This window comes from Trachypithecus francoisi, unplaced genomic scaffold, assembly GCF_009764315.1.
Source record: "Trachypithecus francoisi isolate TF-2019V2 unplaced genomic scaffold, Tfra_2.0 Lachesis_group1, whole genome shotgun sequence".
In the NCBI taxonomy this organism is placed as follows: Eukaryota; Metazoa; Chordata; class Mammalia; order Primates; family Cercopithecidae; genus Trachypithecus; species Trachypithecus francoisi.
This window is the reverse complement of record NW_022681454.1, coordinates 38995273-39008697: the sequence shown is the minus strand read 5'-3', so window position 1 is coordinate 39008697 and position 13425 is coordinate 38995273. Positions and strand designations below refer to the sequence as shown.

The following is a 13425-nucleotide window of genomic DNA, read 5'->3' as shown; positions in this document are numbered from 1 at the left end:
CGGTCAGCGATGGACTGTGTATATGATGATAGTCCCATAAGATCAGGATGGAGGTGAAAAATTCTTATTGCCTAGTGACATCGTGAATGTCATAATGTCAAAGCATAAGCCATTACTCATAAGTTTGTGGTGATGCTGGTGTAAACAAACCTCGTGTGCTGCCAGTTATATAAAAGTATAGCGCATATAATTATGTGTAGCACATAATACTTGATAATGATAATAAATGACTGTTACTGGTTTATATATTTATTATACTATACTTTTTATTGTTATTTTAGAGTGTACTCCTATTTATTTAAAAAAAGTTAACTGTAAAACAGGCTCAACCAGGTTCTTCAGGAGGTATCCTGAAGGCATTGTTATCATAGGAGATGAGAGTTCCATGCATGTTATTCCCGCTGAAGACCTTCTAGTGGGACAAGATGTGGAGGTGGGAGACAGTGATACTGATGATCTTGATGCTATGGTGGCCTGCACTAATGTGTGTGTTTGTGTCTTAGTTTTTATAAAAAGTTTAAAAGTTAAAAAAAAGTGAAAAATAGAGAAAGGCTTATAGAATAGCATATAATATTTTTTAAGAAAATATTTTGTGTAACTATACAATGCGTTTGTGTTTTAAGCTAAGTGTTACTACAAAAGAGTCAAAAAGTTTTTAAAAATTTAAAAGCTTATAAAGTAAAAAAGTTATAGTAAGATAAGGTTAATTATTGAAGAAAAAAATTTTAAATAAATTTAGTGTCCCTAAGTACACAGTGTTGATAAAATCCATGGTAGTGTACAGTAATGCCGCAGGCCTTCATAGTCACTCACCACTCACTCACTCACTCACTCACCCAGAGCCATGTCCAGTCCTGCAAGCTCCTGTCATGGTAAGTGCCCTATACAGGCGTGCTGTTTTAAATATTTTATATCATACGTTTATAGTACCTTCTCTATGTTTAGATACAATTGTGTTACAATTGCCTATAGCATTCAGTATAGTCACATGCTGTACTGGTTTGTAGCCTAGAAGCAATAGGCTCTAGCACACAGGCTAGGTGTGTAGTGGGCTGTACCATCTAGGTTCCTGTAAGCACACACACAATGACGAACTTTGTCCAACGACATGTTTCTCAGAATGTATCTCCATTGCTAAGAGACACATGAATGCATATAATTAATCACAGATAACTTCAGTAATTGTATTGGATTCAATATAGAAAAAAGGCTGGTAGGAGAAGGAAATGACCGAGATCACAAAGTAAAAATTAGAAATTCCCAATGTTCTCTAATAAAGAAGGTGATACATACATCTGTACCATAGATGAGGAAATCACTAGTTAAGGCATGGCATAAGATACGGCACTTATCATCCACTGCTGGGAAAAGCCGAGTCTCACGTTCTTCTTGAGCATCCAAGATTTCGCTTTCTATCTGAAATGTAAAGAATAATAATGGCTCACAGATTCATTTGAGTAAACCTGCTATACAACATCTAGGGGTGTCTTTTTCTCAAGTTCAACTGAACATTTAGACTCCCAAGACTACCAGAGGTCAGTTTAGTCAGAAAGCTATCAGACAGGAACCACAGCTTGCCAGCAAGGTAGCGCAGACGTACCTCTTAGTGTGAACAGTCTTTACTGCAGGCTCTGCAGCTATCTAATTGCTAATCTCTTTGTCTTCCATGAAGAGCCATGAAACATGTGAGAAATACCCTGACTTAGAAGCCCCCTCTTCACAGGTGCCAACATCTCTTGAACAACTCAGCAGGCATGGTTTCAAAGACCCACACACACAAATTGCCCAAATATGAGTTAGCACCTTCCAGGAAGCCCGAAGATACGGCATTCCCATCAGGTTTTTATGGTTCGTGTATCGTTCCTTCTAGTTGCAATTTACCAACAGGGTAATTATTATTATTTTTGCTAAAGGCTATGTTGTGAGTAGCACTGTTGATATTTATAAGGTTTTTGGGGAATAGGGTTAGAAAGTCAACAGAACTTCTCATATAGAAGGGGAAGGGTTTTGTTAGTCCTTTACTCATATCTGGCTTTCTAGTTAGTCTGTACATCCTTGCTTCCTGACCAATATTCTTGATAATCAGACATTAGGCTGTTCATCATAACTTAACTTAGCATGTCTCCAGGACATCAAAATTATACTTACCAAATGTAACTGGACTTTGCCTTCAAAAAGTGCAGCAGCATAGTCAGAATGAAGGCAAATACTGGCTACTGTTCCCAGATACTCCATATCTTTCAATTTTTTCACAGCTGTAGCAATTTTTAAAAACCAACACATTATTTGTAAAACTATCTCATACATACTTGCAAATAATTTTAAAAGGTGTGCTTTTGCAAAAATATTCTGAACTTAAAATTTCATTTTAATCTTAAATGATTAAATGATTAAATTGAATCTTAAAGATTAAATTTCATTTTAGTCTTAGTTGCCATATAAATTTGCCTTCAGGCATTCCATTATGGTTTACATGAAACAAAGTAATAGAAAATAAAATCACATGCAAAACAATTAAGAATTAAACTTTAAGTGGCAGTAAACTTAATGGTATTTCCTGTTTAACCAGTTAATTTTCAGGTTTGTTCTATTCCTGAGGGTTACCTGACCTAGAATTGGGGAAAGCTGATGGGGAGGAAGAAGGGGAAGAAAAGACAAGACAAGGTTTTCCTCACATGCTAGTAGCTATTATTCAAAGCATAAAAGGGGAGACAGAACTAATATTTATTAAGTACCCACTAGGTTTAGGAGTGCTTAAAACAGTCACTGTGCCAAGTGAGATCACGCGTTTTATTTTATTTAATCTTCCTCATGATCCATTAAAGTAGAAGTATCCTCATTTTCTAGATGAGTAAGGCTCACAAGCGCAAAGTGATTTGTCTATAGTCACTTAACTAAACGAGGCAGAAAGGGAAATTAAATCCAGGGCCTCTCTAATTCTGAAACTCATACTCTACCCACTCTGCTATGCTGCCTTCACTACACAGGTAAAGAATAAAAGCTTTCTAAAAATTATGTGAATTTTTAGAAGACTTACAAAACCATTTAAGCTAAGAATGAGATATGTGAACAAAAGAGTGAAAGACTTTGTCCTAAAAGAAACTTCCAGTGCTTACCAAATAAGAACAGAAATTATATGCTAGATAAGAATAAACAACTAGATTTAGACTTGCCATTCTCTCCAAGGACATAAAACCAAGCTCGATTATTCATTCCTACAGCCAGATGATAAAGACCTACTGCCACAAAGTTGGGTTCCACATCAACAGAAACTGTGATTGGTAGCTCCTATATAGAGAAAAATTGTAATAAATCAACTGCTAAACTTATTTTATTAATAAATAAGAGAAAAATAACACCATTTTCATACTCCTTCAATAGGGTTGGCTATGGCGACTTCAAGGAGGGAGGTGAGATAGGCAATCCTTGTGCTGCAGGCATTCCCAAGTATAGGAAGCTTGGTCAGGAAAACATGAAGTGAGCCCCTTTGGGTAGAGAGTGCTAGCAACTGGCCATCATCAGTCCAGGACAAGGTACCCAATCCTGAAATAATCGACAAAATAAATGATCATTCAAAAACAATATATAGTTGCAGGCAGCAAACAAATATTTTCATTTAAGCTACCAGAGACATAACAATTTTCAAATATTTTCCTTACCAGTTTAAGTAGTTTTTATTTAGAGTAGGAAATTTGCCATGGATTGGCATAAGAATATGGGCATTGGCTCATTCCCTGTGGCTCAAAGGGAAAGTACAGTTATGTGTAACTTAACAACAGGACTATGTTCTAAGAAATCTGTCATTAGGTGACTTTGTTGTTGTGTGAACATCAGAGTGTACTTACACAAACCTAGATGAAACAGCGTACTACATACCTAGGCTATATTGTAGAGCCTATTGCTCCTAGGCTATAAGCCTGTATGGCATGCTACTGTACTGAACACTGTGCAACTGTAACACAGCAGTATTCGCACACTGAAACATATCTAAACATAGAAAATGTACAGTAAGCCTGAGCAACAAAACAAGACCCTGTCTCAAAAAAATAAAAAAAAAAGAAAAAGAAAAAGAAAAAGTAGTAAATATGGACCATGTATGTGGACCACTGTTGACTGAAATGTCATTATGTGGGTCATGACTGTCTATAAGAATTTATACTTTACATTAGAATTAGGATAAAATTCACTATAAATCTCTGGATCAAAGTAGACATATCCTTCTAGTCAAAGTATGACAACATAATTACTAAAATAAGGAGACTATTTTAGGGAACTCTAGTGAAGAATATTAAAATTTATTTCTGGCGAGGCACAGTGGTTCACGCCTGTAATCCCAGCACTTTGGGAGGCCAAGGCGGGCGGATCACCTGAGGTCAGGAGTTCAAGACCAGCCTGGCCAACATGGTGAAACCCCGTCTCTACTAAAAATACAAAAATTAGCTGGGCGTGGTGGTGCATGCCTGTAATACCAGCTACTTGGGAGGATGAGGCAGGAGAATAGCTTGAGCCTTGGAGGTCGAGGTTGCAGCGAGCAGAGATCATGCCATTGCATTCCATCCTGGGCTACAAAATGAGATTCCATCTCAAAAAAAAAAAAAAAAAAATCCTCCTACAACAAATGCAAATCACACAATAATGAACACAACCTTATTCTCTGTAACTGGAATGATAAAATGTTGATCTGCTTCAGAAAAATCAGTACCTTTATTTTCCTCATCCAGGCTGAGTATAGCATACATGTCTTTTAAGTCAACCAAGTCTTGGATTTTAATGCTGAAAAACAAAAATGTATTTAAAATATATATATATGATCTTTATATAAAACTCTTTTATTTCACCAAAAATTATAAACCATGGAATAGGTTATTGGTCTCCAAAATGTGATGTACAGAACGATCTACTCGGTTAAAGTAAGAAAATATTAGAATTTCTATACTTCATTATATCTTTAAATTTTGGGATTTGTTGTTGTTTGTTTGTTTACTGTGTGAAGAGATGGGGGCTGGGTTGTACCTGGCTTAGTTTCTGATCCATGGCTTCAGGAATGAGGAGGTTAAAATGGTCCTGAAGAAATTTGAGTATGAAAATATTCTCCTGAGTAATATTAATTATTGTAAGATGATACACGCTTCTCTTTACAATGTGTTCCCTTTCTCCCATGCCCAGAGTTCTTTCATACAAAAGGAAGTGAATTATAGTACAGAAAGAACATTAAATTTGGATCAGAAGGATCAGGTTGAAAGCTCTGAAAAATGCGGGCATAATATTATTTCATAGTGTTGTAACAAGAATAAGTAAGTTGATGTAAATGAAAGTTGTGTAGTACAATGTTGAGACCCAATAGTTGTAACATTTCTTTCCTCCTAATCTCCTTTTCTCCTTTCTCTTCCCTTCCAGTATTTTCCTCTTACATTTTTTCCCTCATTATTTTCATTTAATTGAACTTTTAAGATAATTTTAGATTCACAGGTAGTTGTAAGAGGCAATATAGAGAGATAGACTCCATGTCCCCTTTTCTCCCAATAACATCTTGAAACACTATAGTGTAATATCACAATAAGGATACCGACATTGATAGAAACCACAAATCTTATTCCGATGCCCCTAGTTTTACTTGTACTCAGTGTGTGTGTTTACTTGTACTTGGTGTGTGTGTTTACTTGTACTCAGTGTGTGTGTTTAGTAACTTTCTCACACAAGAGATTCATGAGATCCACAACCACAGTCAGGATACAGATAGTTCCATGACCACGAGGATCTCTCATGTTGCCTTTTTATAAACACTCACCTCTTTCCTTCTGACCCCAGCCCCATCCTAACCTCTGGCAATCACTAATCTGTTCTTTGTTTTTATAATTCTGTCTTTTCAAAAACATTATATAAATGAAATCATACAGTATGCAACCTGTTGAGACTGGCTTTTTTCCATTCAGCGCAATCCTTTGGAAATTCATTCAAGTTGTTGGGTGTATCAATAGGTTGGTCCTTTTTATTGTTGAGTAGTGTTCTATGACATGGATGAACCATTCACCCACTGAAGGACATCTGGATTGTTTGCAGTTTTTGGTTATTACAAATAAAGTTGCTATAAACATTCATATACAGGTTTTTTATTTTTTTATTTTATTATTTATTTATTTAGTTTTTATCTTTTTTTTTTTGAGATGGAGTCTCGCTCTGTCGCCCAGGCTGGAGTGCAGTGGCCGGATCTTGGCTCATTGCAAGCTCTGACTCCCGGGTTAACGCCATTCTCCTGCCTCAGCCTCCCCAGTAGCTGGGACTACAGGCGCCCGCCACCTCGCCCGGCTAGTTTTTTTGTATTTTTTAGTAGAGACAGGGTTTCACCGGGTTAGCCAGGATGGTCTCGATCTCCTGACCTCGTGATCCGCCCGCCTCGGCCTCCCAAAGTGCTGGGATTACAGGCTTGAGCCACCGCGCCCGGCCCTTATTTTTTTTTATACTTTAAGTTCTAGGGTACATGTGCACAACGTGCAGGTTTGTTACATATGTATACATGTGCCATGTTGGTGTACTGTACCCATTAACTCATCATTTACATTAGGTATATCTCCTAATGCTATCCTTCCCCCTTCCCCCTTCCCCACAATAGGACCCAATGTGTGATGTTCCCCTTCCTGTGTCCAAGTGATCTCATTGTTCAATTCCCACCTATGAGTGAGGACATGCAGTATGTGGTTTTCTGTTCTTGCGATAGTTTGCTGAGAATGATGGTTTCCAGCTGCATCCATGTCCCTAAAAAGGACACAAACTCATCCTTTTTTACAGCTGCATAGTATTCCATGGTGTATATGTGCCACATTTTCTTAATCCAGCCTGTCACTGATGGACATCTGGGTTGAATCCAAGTCTTTGCTTTGTGAATAGTGCTGCAATAAACACACGTGTGCATGTGTCTTTATAGCAGCATGATTTATAATCCTTTGGGTATATTCCCAGTAATGGGATGGCTGGGTCAAATGGTATTTATAGTTCTAGATCATGGAGGAATCACCACACTGTTTTCCACAATGGTTGAACTAGTTTACAGTCCCACCAACAGTGTAAAAGTGCTCCTATTTCTCCACATCCTCTCCAGCACCTGTTGTTTCCTGATTTTTTAATGATTGCCATTCTAACTGGTGTGAGATAGTATCTCATTGTGGTTTTGATTTGCATTTCTCTGATGGCGAGTGATGATGAGCATTTTTTCATGTGTCTGTTGGCTGCATATACAGGTTTTTATCTGAATGTAGGTGTTCATTTCTCTGGAATAAATGGCCAGATGTGAAACTGCTAGATCATACAGTAATTGCATGTTTAGTTTTTTAAGAAACTGCTAAACTGCTTCCCAGAGTAGCTGTACCATATCATTCCCACCAGCAATGTATGAGTAATCCAGTTTCTCCTCATCCTTACCCACATTTGGTGTTATCACTATTTTTCATTTTAGCCATTCTAATAGATGGGTAGTAAGAGTTAATTGTGGTTTTAATTTGCATTTCCCTAATGGCTAATTTTCATGTATTTGTTATTATTTGGTGAAATCTATGTCTTTTGCCTATTTTCTAACAGGGTTGTTTGCTTGTTTTTTACTGTTGGGTTTTTGTTGAATGGTAACTATATAAGTAAGTTTATTATTTTTGTGTTGCATAAATAGATTGACATTTAAACAAAAATAGTATCAACATAGTGTTGGGTTGATAATATATACAGATATCAAACATATGACATACTGTTGGGTCTTGAGAGTCCTTTACATATTCTAGATACTAGGTACTAGTCCTTTGTTGGATATGTGGTTTACAAATATTTTCTCATTCTGTAGCTTATCTTTTCATTGTATTTGTTTATTTATTTTCAGAGTCAAGGTTTCACCATGTTGGCCAGGCTGGTCTCAAACTCCTGACCTCAGGTGATGTGCCTGCCTTGGCCTACCAAAGTGCTGGAATTACAGATATGAGGCACCGCATCCGGCCATCTTTTCATCTTTAACAGAGTATTTCACAAAGCAAAAGTTTAAAATTTTGATGAAATCTACTTTACCAATTTTTCCTTTTATAGATCATAGTTTTGGTTTCAAGTCTAAGAACTCTTTGCTTAACCCTAGATCCAAAAGATATCCCTCCTATATTTTACATTTTATATTTAAGTCTATGAGTGAATTTTTTTATTAAGGTGTAAAGTTGGTGTTGAAGTTTCTTTTTGTTTTTTTTTTTTTCACTTTTGGATATCTAATTACTCCAGTACCATTTGTTGAAAAGGGCATCTTGCTTTTATTGAATTATTTTTTGCCTTTGTCAAAAACCAACTGTGCATATTTGTGTGGGTTTATTTCTGTCTTCTCTATTCTATTCCATTGATTGATATGTTTTTTCCTCTGCCAATGATGCATAGTCTTGATGATTATAGCTACACAAGTTTTTATATTGGGAATAATGATTTCTCCCATTTTATTGTTCTTTTTTAAGATTGCTGTTGGCTATTTTAGGATCTATGTCTATCTCTCTATCTCTCTGTCTCTATCTATCTATATTAGAATAAGCATGTCTATGCCTACAAAGAAGCGTGCTGGGATTTTGATATAAATTTCATTAAACAATAGATCAACTTGGAGGAACCGACATCTTCACTTTGTTGAGCTTTTCAATCTATGAACACAGTATAACTCTCCATTTATTTGGGTCTAATTTGATCTCTTTCATCAGAATTTTATAATTTTCAGCACAGACACTGTACAGGTTTTGTTAGAGGTATACTTAAGCAGTTCAGTTTCTTTGGAGTGGACTGAAAATGGTATTGGTTTTCATTTTTGTTTTCATTGTTAATGTTCATTGTTAGTATATAGAAATGTGATTAATTTTTGTGTGTTGATCTTATATCCTACAATCTTGCTCAACTCATTTATTAGTTTTAGTTCTAGGAGTTGCTTTTATGTAGAAAATTCCAAGATTTTTTATGCAGAAAATCCCAAGATGATCATGACATCTGCAAATAGAGATAGTTTTCCTTCTTCCTTTCTAATCTGAGTGCTGTGTATTTCTTTTTCTTGCCTATTGCAGTGGCCAGAACTTCTAATGCTAGGCTGAATAAGAGTAATGAGAACAGATATTCTTGTCTTGTTCCTAATCTTAAGGGACAAGCATTCCATCTTTCACCATTAAGCATGATATTAAGTGTAGGTTTTTTGTAGCTCTTTTTTTTTGAGACAGGGTTTCACTCTTTTGCCCAGGCTGGAGTACAGTGGCATGATCACAGCTCTCTGCAGCCTCAACCTCCCAGGCTCAAGTGATCCTCCCACCTCAGACTCCCAAGTTGCTGGGACTACAGGCAACGACCACAGCTCACTGCAGCCTCAACCTCCCAGGCTCAAGTGATCCTCCCACCTCAACCTCCCAAGTTGCTGGAACTACAGGCAACTTGTAGAGATGGGGTCTCGCCATATCGCCCAGTCTGGTCTTGAACTCTTGGGCTCAAGTGACTCTCCTGCCGTGGCCTCCCAAGGTGCTGGGATTATAGGAGTGAGCCACTGTGCCTGGCCTATATTGTTCTTTGTCAAACTGAGGTAATTACTTGCTATTCCTAACTTGCTGAGAGTTTTTATCATGAAGGTGTGCTGGACTTTATGCAATGTTTTTTCTGTGTCAATTGATGTGATTATATGGCTTGTCTTTTTTAGCTTCTGATATAGTGATTACAATTTTTTTTTTTTTTGTTTTCTTTTTGAGACAGGGTCTTGCTCTGTTGCTCAGGCTAGAGTATAGTGATGCAAATGCAGCTCACTGCAACCTCAAACTCCTGGGCTCAGCAATCCTCCCACCTCAGCTTCCTGAGTAGCTAGGAATACAGGCACATGCCACCAGGCCTCGCTATTTTGTTTTAGAGATGGGGTCTTGCTATGCTGCCCAGGCTGGTCTCCAACCCCTAGCCTCAGGTGATCCTCCTGGCTCAGCCTCCCAAAGCGCTGGGATTACAGCCATGTACCACTGCACCTGACCTAGATTACACTGATTTTTGAATATTGAACCATTTGATATTTTCAGTATCTGAAATAAATCACACTTGGTCATGAAGTATAATTCCTTTTATACACTGCTACATTGTTTGCTAAATTTTCTTGAGAATTTTCATGCTCAAGTTTATGAGAAATACTGACTTGTATTTTTCTTTTTTAATACACTGTCTTTGTTTGGTCTTGGTATAAAGGTACTACTAGCCTTATAAAACAAGTTGAAGAGTTCTTCAACTTGGTATTAATTGGTATTAATCCTTTCTCAAGTGTTTGGCAGAATTCTTCAATGAAACCATACAGGCCTGGAGATTTATTTTTTGGGAGCATTTAAATCACTAATTCCATTTTATTGTAGTTATAGGGCTAATCCAGATGATCTGTTTCATTTGGGTTGAGTTTTGGTAGTTTATGGTTTTCAAAGAATTGTCCCATTTCTTCTAGGTTGTCAAATTTTGAGTGTAAAATTGCTTGTAGTATTCCTTTATTATTCTCATAATGGCTTTCAGATCTGTAGGGATACTCCTGTTTCATTCTTGATACTGGTGATTTGTTGTGTCTATTCTCTTTTCATTTTTGTCAGGCTTGTTAGAGGCTTATCGATTTTATTTTCTTCAAAGAACCAGCTTCTTGTTTAATTGATTTTTTTTTTTTTTTTGGAGACGGAGTCTCACCCTGTCACCCAGGCTGGAGTGCAATGGTGTGAACTCGGCTCACCGCAACCTCTCTCTCCTGGGTTCAAGTGATTCTCCTGCCTCAGCCTCCCGAGTAGCTGGGATTATAGGCATGCACCACCATACCCGGCTAGTTTTGTATTTTTAGTAGAGACAGGGTTGCTCCATGTTGGTCAGGCTGATTTTTAAAATTTTCTCATTTTTCCATTTGAACATTTTTTAGTATCCCATTTTAATTTCTCTATTTTGCTTTTGTATATTTCTTTGAATAGTTTTCTCATAGGTTGCTCTAGATTATAATATACATATTTAAGTTTTCATAGTCTACTTAGAATCAATATTTTACCATTTCGAGTGGAATGTAGAAGTCTTATCACATACAAAACCTTTTACCCTCTCTCCCCTTTATGGTATAGTTGTCTTATATATTGCATTTTCATGCATTAAACACCCTACTGAACAATATTATAATTTTTGTTTTAAACCATCACATATACATTAAAGATCTCAAAAGAAAAAAATGTCCATTATATTTACCCGGATATTTACCATTTCTATTGCTCTTCCTTCATTCTTAATGTCCTAAATTTCCTTGTGTTCTCAGTTCTATTCCATCTGAAGAACTTCCTTCAGCAATACTTTTAGAGAGCAAGACGGTCTCTTCATTTTCCTTCATCTAAAAATGCTTTTATTTCATTTTCATTTACTGACATACATTTTCACTGGATGACAATGCTTTTATTTTAGCACTTTAAGAATATTGTGGCATTTCCTTCTAGCCTCAATGCTTTATGGTGAGAAAATCCACTGTCATTCGAAATGTTGCTCTCTGGCTGCTTTCAAGATTTTTTCTTTGTCTTTATTTTTCAACAGTTTGATTATGATGTGAATAGCTCTAGATTTCTTCTCGTTTATCCGTTTGGGGACTTGCTGAGCTTCTATAATATGGAGGTTTATGTCTTTTGCCATAAGTTTCCAGTCATTATTTTTGGGATTCTGAAGACACAAATACTAGACCTTTTGTTATTGTCTAACAGGTCTCTGGGACAAATAATTTTGTTTCATTTTTTCTTCCATGTTCAGATTGGATATTTTCTAATGATCTCTCTTCAAGTTCACTGACTCCTTATTATCTCCATTTGCTATTAAGTCCACCACATTTATTGCATTTTATAGTTCTAAAATTTCCATTTGGTTCTTCTTTATTGGTTCTATTTCTTTTCTGAGACTTTATAGCTTTCCATTTGTTTCAAGAGTATTAGCCCTTACCTCTTGGAGCATTTCTATATCTGCTATCTGCATCTTCTTGGCATTGGTGTTTTTTTACTGTTATTTCCTGAGCAAGTTAAAATTTTCCTAATTCTTCATATATCAAGTAATTGGGGGTTATATTCTGGACATTGTGAAATTATGAGACTGTGTCTAATCTAAATCTCACGGAGAAGGTTAATATTTTTGTTTCAGTAGGCCACCAACCTCGCTGGGTTCAGGTCACAAGTTTCAAGGAGACTTCTGTGGCTGCCCACTCAGTGGCTAGTATAAGACCTTGGCTATGATCTATGTCTTAGTTCAGTTCACAAGGTCTTTGGTATATGTTTAGGATAAGTGTATACATATGAGCTTAAGGATGAACCCAGGAGTTCATAAATATGTTTACAGGGTTGCTTTCCTGGGTTCCTTCCTCTCTGTGATCAATCTGGTACTTTCTAGTTCCCTAGGGCTCCTAATTTTGGTCCTCTATTAATGCTTGATCTCCGGTTACTCTGTTCTACCACATAATTCCCACAACTGTATGAGCACTTGTGACCAAGAGAGGACAAAGAGAAAAATAGGCAACAGTGGTTTGCCCTATCTTCTTGAAACCACAGCCTCTAATTGGAGAGAAGATCATCCTCCATCAGAGTTTTAGATGCCTGTGGGTCCTTGGTGCCATTGTTCCTGCTGCCACTGTCATGGGGAGATTGCTTGGTGGCTGGAGCATTAGAGAACAAAGAACAAAAAAAGAAAAAAAGAAAACCAGGGGATTTCCCCAACTGCCTTTGAGCATTACAAGTTCTCTTTTCCACAACTTAAGCCAGAACCAGAGAGCTTCCTTAAAGCTCTCTCTGTGCTCTGGTGCCTAGTTCTAGGTTTCAGACTTCCTGGAGTCCTGGCTGTGAGACAGCAGAGGACAAATGGGAGACTCACTGCTGGTTAGCTGGCACTTCAAATTCCATCTTCTTTTCCAATCTGCCTGCTACTATTTACTTTTCAGAGTCCTTAAATATCTGCTCCATGCATTCTGCTCACGTTATTCAGCGGGAGACATGGGGTGGAATGTGCTTACTCCATGTTACCCAGAACTACCTATTTTATTTTTAAGACTGATTTTCAACTATATTTTGTTTTATATTTTTGCCCTGAATATTAAAATCAGGAGTAAAGTAGTCTTAGATGTCTTAAATTGTAAACATGATTGCCAGATTCATATTAGCTACCAAAGTTTGGCTGATTCACTTGAGTATTTACTATACAAACTTTACTAAAAATATGTGAAAATAACTTACCAGTTATCTCCACATGTAGCAACTTTGTTAAGAGTCTGTGACACTGCAATGCTAGTTAGATTATCTTTATGGTTACGAGCCTGAAATATCTCTTGACCAAGCTCTCCAGTATGAGTAGAAACAACCACAAAATGTCCACGTGAAAAACCAATCATGATGCGGCCATCACCATACCTATAGCAACGAAGGCAACAATATG

At 37.0% G+C, this 13425-nt stretch overlaps 1 protein-coding gene across 5 annotated transcripts in view; it reads right to left on the bottom strand.

The window, feature by feature from the left end:
- WDR19 (WD repeat domain 19) overlaps positions 1 to 13425 on the bottom strand; it is a 93113-nt gene that overhangs the window by 56780 nt on the left and 22908 nt on the right. For all 5 annotated transcript variants that reach the window (XR_004437907.1, XR_004437906.1, XM_033214006.1 and 2 more), the window contains exons 9-14: positions 13227 to 13400; positions 4703 to 4773; positions 3371 to 3543; positions 3174 to 3288; positions 2149 to 2255; positions 1294 to 1416 (exon numbers count right to left, since the gene is read on the bottom strand). Coding sequence is in view for 3 of the 5 variants with exons in the window: in XM_033214006.1 (XP_033069897.1) it covers positions 1294 to 1416; positions 2149 to 2255; positions 3174 to 3288; positions 3371 to 3543; positions 4703 to 4773; positions 13227 to 13400 (763 nt within the window). In the remaining 2 variants the exon portion in view is untranslated. The remainder of the gene's footprint in view (positions 1 to 1293; positions 1417 to 2148; positions 2256 to 3173; positions 3289 to 3370; positions 3544 to 4702; positions 4774 to 13226; positions 13401 to 13425) is intronic.